The sequence below is a fragment of the Oryza brachyantha genome, chromosome 5 (assembly GCF_000231095.2).
Source record: "Oryza brachyantha chromosome 5, ObraRS2, whole genome shotgun sequence".
Taxonomy (NCBI): domain Eukaryota; kingdom Viridiplantae; phylum Streptophyta; class Magnoliopsida; order Poales; family Poaceae; genus Oryza; species Oryza brachyantha.
The window spans coordinates 2,539,187-2,544,987 of NC_023167.2; the positions used below are offsets into that span (position 1 = coordinate 2,539,187).

A 5,801-nucleotide genomic window follows, 5' to 3' on the forward strand; every position below is an offset into this window, starting at 1 on the left:
AATGTAATTTTTATTTTAAATCTTACAATGTACTTTTCCGTGCTTAGAAACTACCACAAACATGGTTGACTGTCTTAATTGATTCTGAGAAAAACCAATAGTTTAAATTAACATATTCAAGGGAAAAATTGAAAAATATCAATAAGAAACAATTAGAGGAGATACCATATTTGAGCCGAAAAGAGAGGAAAAAAGGAGAGGAAAAACTCACTGTGTATTTCCCCGTCCCTCCCCTCGGCGTCTCCTCCCGTCTCCGTCCTCCCGAGTTCGCCCGCCGCCTGCGCCCGCCCATCTCCGGCGAGCAGGGGCGCCGTCGTCCTGCTGTTCCCTCTGCGTCCTCATCGGTGAGCGTCCACCCGTCCATCACGCGGCCGCATCCTACTCTTTCTCAGCTCTCTCTCTAATCTCTATCCACGCACGCTTTTTTTTTTTTTGGGTAAACCCTAGGTTTTCTTCTAGACCACTGTAAGTTTTGCTCTTATTTGCGTTGACCATAATATTGATTGAACTCCCATATCCTACGTTATTGATCCGCCCATGCTTTTGACATGGCAGGTGATGTTTTCTGAAATGTCGATTGATTTCTTTCAGTGCGCTTTAAATCGCACCTAAAAATCCTAAATAAATTGAAGGCAAAAGGACGCTGGGGTTAACTAGTACATGTTGAATAAGATAGTACCATTCTAAATTCTAATTGTGTGTAGCAGTATTAGAAATCTAGTATTAATAATTAGTTCGAGGAAATCTTGATAATTCCTGATGTGCACATGAGAGTAAGCAAATGCACTAGCTGGGACAAACCAATGTTGTTCAGTGGTTGTACCGATAGGTCACCGCTTGAATCGCCTGCTTGTTATAATATCGAAGTGTATGCACATATGGAGCTTCTGTATGATAATGTCTTGTATGAAAAATAGGCGCATTTGCAATAGGAAAACTATGGAGCTGCTATCTTATATTATAACTATAGCGTAAGAATTCAGGAAGCTTCTGTCTGATGAGGTCTTATGTAGGCACATTTTTTTTCCTTTACCCTTTAATCTGTTGCTCCTAGATGTGTATATAATGATTTATTGATGCTGACATGAGGAATTTCCGTTTATGTGTTCTTGAAAATATCTTTGAAATTTTCATATTCCTTGTATCAACACCATAAGTGTGCAATTTCTTAAGCATTATTGATCCTATTTTGATTTTTCCGGGTCAGCCAAAGGATTAGGCTGACCAAATTTCATCAAGATTGAGAGAGAAGTGTTAAATTACAAACATCGGTAATATGTTGTTCAAAACATGATGTCCGGCCTAACACATTAGAGCCTCATCTAGGCTGAGCAACTCTTAACTCAGATTGCATAAACTGCAAGTAGATGCTATTTTGGTTGAAAGGTGCTGGACCCACACAGGTTTACATCTTGTATATGGACCTTTGGCAGGCAATCAACCATGGTTTTCCTTAAGGTGGAGATGTCTTGGAATGTGTTGATCTCACCTAGCGATCTGAGCCCCCAGGGTCTCTTGCTCCGCAAAGCTGTCATTGTCCGTCTTCTGGAGGACATAGCAAACAGGAAGGCCTCCAAGGATCATGGTTACTACATTGCTGTCAGTGAGCTGAAGGCTATATCAGAAGGGAAAGTGCGTGAGCTGACCGGAGATGTGCTTTTCCCAGTGACATTCACCTGCATCACACAGAAGCCTATGAAGGGCGAGGTTTTAGTTGGCTCTGTGGATAAGATCCTCAAGCATGGTGTGTTCCTCAAATCTGGACCAATAGAAAGCATATTTCTGTCAGAGAAGACGATGAGCGACTACAAGTACATTGGCGGGGAAAACCCGATGTTCATGAATGACCACTCGAAGCTGGAGAAGGAGACTGTTGTGCGCTTCAAGGTCATGGGGTTCCGCTGGATGGAAGCTGATCGCCAGTTCCAGCTCCTTGCTACCCTGGCTGGTGACTATCTTGGGCCACTATGAACTCCTTCCGCAGGTTTATGGCGGCTCTGCTGCACATTTTGCCACCCTGATGGATGGTTCTCAAATGTGTTAGCCTTAACCCCACTGTCCTGTCTGTAGTTGGATGTCGTGATGACTGATCAGACCTGTATCTGTGATGCCGGTTGTTGATGTAAATGATATTTGACCTGTATCTTAGATTCCTATGGCTGATGGATGAATCTGAAATGTGCTGCTATCTGTAGTTGGATGCTGTGAATTTGTGATGACTGATCAGACCCGTATCCATGGTGCTGATTGTTGATGCAAATGACATTTGGTCGGTTGGCCCTATGCTTAGCGTTTCAGCAATATGCGAATTTTCATGGGTGATGATCCTATGTTTCCTGTCTGCTCACCTATCTACTTGCGTACATTTGCTGCATTCCTTTGATACAATGATTTTCTAGTGTCGAATCTGCATTATTTCTCTATGCAATTGTTTCCTTTTCACGATGAGCTTATTGTGACAAGTAGCAGCACCAAAGATGCTCCCCTGATCAATGAGGTTGGAAAAAAAAAATCAAGATATTCCCTGATTTGCACCACAAACAATCGAAAAGAGAGATGCTTGTTCGATTAGAATACAGGTTGGAACAAATTTGGGTAACCTGCAAATTGCAGCTATTGCCATCATCTCAAAGAACGATCAAGAAAACACAATGATGGCCCTGAACTCTTGAATGATCTTGGATGAAGCATACACTGGCAAGATATTCGGTGTTGAAAAGCAGGAAAAAAAAAAGTTTTGACCAGGTACAGAAGGTGCATGCACAAAGTACAGCTGAGTATCTTCAACTGACTGTCTATTATTACAATTACACTGCATGGTGGTTCAGTATGTTTCAGATAGAGGGATAAAAGCTATGCAGATTATGCAACACATGGATATTTTTGATGATAGGATCAGCTATCTGCTGACTTGACAACTGTGACTGGGCAGGTGGCATTGTTCACAACGTAGTCGCTGACACTGCCTAACAGCACCCTGCAGGAAGAAATGCAAAGATTAGGGTGGTCATCTTTTGGCTGTGTGGAGGAAAAAAACGGACCGTCATATTTGCAGATGAAAAATAATTTATAAATAAAACTTTTATAAACATGTTTTTAGCAATCTAAAAGCAAATGCTGAAAAATAAACCATGATGAAAAAACCTCGAAATCAACTCTAAATTTAAGGTTGAAAATTCAAATTTGACTTATAAGCATAATCAGAAGTGAAAAGATGACGGTGTAGGACTGCCATGATGAGCAGATTAAGCAATGTGCATCAATAACAGTTGGGAAAAAGCTTGGTACAACCTCTTGAGTTTACCAAGACCCCTGCTTCCTATAACCAAGCATTTCATGGGGATTTCGTTGATAGCTTGGCATAGCTTCTCACGGGGGTCTCCCCAGAGGACTTTGAAGACCACCACCACCTGTATAAAAGAAAACAAAAATCTCACTAGAGAAAATGTTGCAAGTGAATGGCGATCAGTGGATAATGGTGTGGAAAACGGAGTGATCACCTCTTTCTGCCTGGCTACAGTATTAAGCATGTCCAATGTTTCTGCATCAGGCTTTGCTCCATATTTCTTTGCAATTGTAGGTTCAGAGAAATCCGAGAGGGGGATCAATGCTGCAAGATTTAAACAACCCAAAGAAACCAAGATGGTGAGCCCTTGTTTTAATAACAGATCAACAGAACAGAATCCTTCATGTGCAACTAGCATGAATCGGAAATGCAAGCACACATCTTAATAACAGATCAAGAGAACATAATCCTTCACATGAAACTAGCGCGAATCAGAAACGCAGGTACACACCTTAATAAGAGATCAACAGAACATAATCCATCACATGCAACTACCAAAACCGGTTAGCCGCCACCGTTAGGCATTAGATGGTGAATTAGGTGACTAAACTACCTTCGGTGGTGTTTTGTTACTATTTTAGTGTTATATAGTAAGTTTTATGTAACATGCTTACTAATTTCTTGGATTTTAGGCATCTACTAGGTACAGGACATTTAACTATTTGTCACTCTTAAGATTGGATGATAACAGATTTGTCACTCGTTGTCTATGACACGTGAGTCCTCATGTGTCTATGATATGTAGATCCAGTGATAAATCTGTTATCACCACTCGTAAGAATGGCAAAAAGTTAATTATTCCACTAGGTACCGCCTAGCTGCCCGACTAGCGCCTAGCGCCTTCTTGAAACATGGCATAACATGGGTAAAGATTCTGAATTTTCATATCTATAATCGACAATACACGGTTGTGTATGAAAGGTAGCAAGCACACTAGACCAAGATCACACCACTAGCCTAAAGAGCATCAAGGTGAACGATCCAGCAGGTTGCACTATACAAGTAGCAAACAAATCACAAGCCAGACATGGCATTCTCCAGACAAACCCACCGGCTAATGATCTTTTCAGCTGCAGAAATGGCATCTGGTGACTGGTAAATCAACAGTAACCGGTACGCTAGCAACCTCGCTACGAAATCACCCAAACTAAGACATGATCTATCATAAAGACATCTACTTTCTAATCTCTCCCCAAGAAAAAAAAAACTAGTGCTTTACTCGTGGTTCCATGCAAGCAAGTTCAAGAAACACTCCAGTGAGCTGAAGCAGAGCAATCACCCAGCAGAAAAGAAAAAAAAAAGAGAAGCAATCTCTCTTGCTAGGATCACAGAACAAATTTCCTCGCATCGAATCCATCACGCGGATCAGGCTTTGATTCGGAATTTCGGGTGGCACAAGAGACCAAGCAGTAGCATCAGATCGATCGACCCAAGAACATAGCAGAGAGAGAGAGAGAGGCAGCAAGTGACCGAGCTGAGGTCTCCGCCATGGGAGGAGGGGAAGGAAGCATACGTGAGCCGGTGGCCTCCCAGAGGAGGGTCTCGCCCTGCTCGTAGTCGGGGTCCTTGAGCACGTGGAGGAGGACGAGGTGGTCGCCGGCGCGGAGCAGGTTGTCCGCCGCCCACTGCAGCGCCCCACGGCTCCCCTCCGAGAAGTCCACCGCCGCACCCACCCACCGCTCCGCCTCGCCTGCCATGCTCACCTCACCTCACCTCACCTCCTTGCTTGCTCTCTCTCTCTCTCTTGGTTCTTGCCTTCTTGGGTGGCGGTGGTGGTGTTGGGTTGTGGAGGTCACTGTTTGGAAGGGAAGGGAAGGGAAGGGAAAGGCGTAAACACAGGGGATTTTCCAATGTTTCCTTTTGACTTTTTTCTATTAAATAGTAGGAAATTGTTAGGATATTTGTTGGTTAATGATTTAGACATGCCATCATGTACCTGGGCTGTAATACTCCGCTGTATTTTAATATTAATAGATAATGGTATTGACCTTTTGACACACGTTTGATCATTGATTTTATTTAAAAGTTTTATGCAAATAGCAACAAATATAAATTAAAATACATTTAGTAATGAATCCAATCACAACAAAATAAATAATAATTACAAATGTTTTTAATAACACGAATGGTTAAATATGTATAAAAAGTTTAAACTGTCATCTACTAAAATACCGAGGGAATACTATATTTCTCTCTCATAAAATAAGTGATCATTTTGACAAAATATATTCCAAAATAAGTTACTATTTTGAGATTTAAAAAGGAAAAATAGAGTAAATTGGAACACACACAACTATTGCAATTCTTGGACAGTAGTGTTAGTATATCTTTCCACCAAAACATGACAAGTAAATGGGAAAACGGTTTTTTAGCACACATGTGTATATATATCCGTTGCTTGCATGCCATTTAAATAGTAATCAAAAAATATGAAATTTTTTTTGATAAGATAGTT

General features: G+C 41.5%; 2 protein-coding genes across 2 annotated transcripts; one reads left to right on the plus strand and one right to left on the minus strand.

Moving 5' to 3' along the window:
• The first annotated feature begins 206 nt into the window (after positions 1-206).
• LOC102700523 (DNA-directed RNA polymerase V subunit 7-like) lies at positions 207-2,348 on the plus strand. Its single transcript, XM_006654010.3, has 2 exons — positions 207-344; positions 1,434-2,348. Exon 2 carries the CDS (start codon positions 1,444-1,446, stop codon positions 1,969-1,971), a length of 528 nt encoding a protein of 175 aa, XP_006654073.1. The 5' UTR covers positions 207-344; positions 1,434-1,443; the 3' UTR covers positions 1,972-2,348.
• A 285-nt stretch (positions 2,349-2,633) lies between these two features.
• Positions 2,634-5,166, minus strand: LOC102700800 (universal stress protein PHOS34). Its single transcript, XM_006654011.3, has 4 exons — positions 4,860-5,166; positions 3,501-3,610; positions 3,292-3,410; positions 2,634-2,977 (listed from the first exon to the last, which is right to left on the minus strand). The coding sequence occupies exons 1-4, from the start codon at positions 5,041-5,043 to the stop codon at positions 2,896-2,898; spliced, it is 495 nt and encodes a 164-aa protein (XP_006654074.1). The 5' UTR covers positions 5,044-5,166; the 3' UTR covers positions 2,634-2,895.
• Between the last annotated feature and the right edge of the window lie 635 nt (positions 5,167-5,801).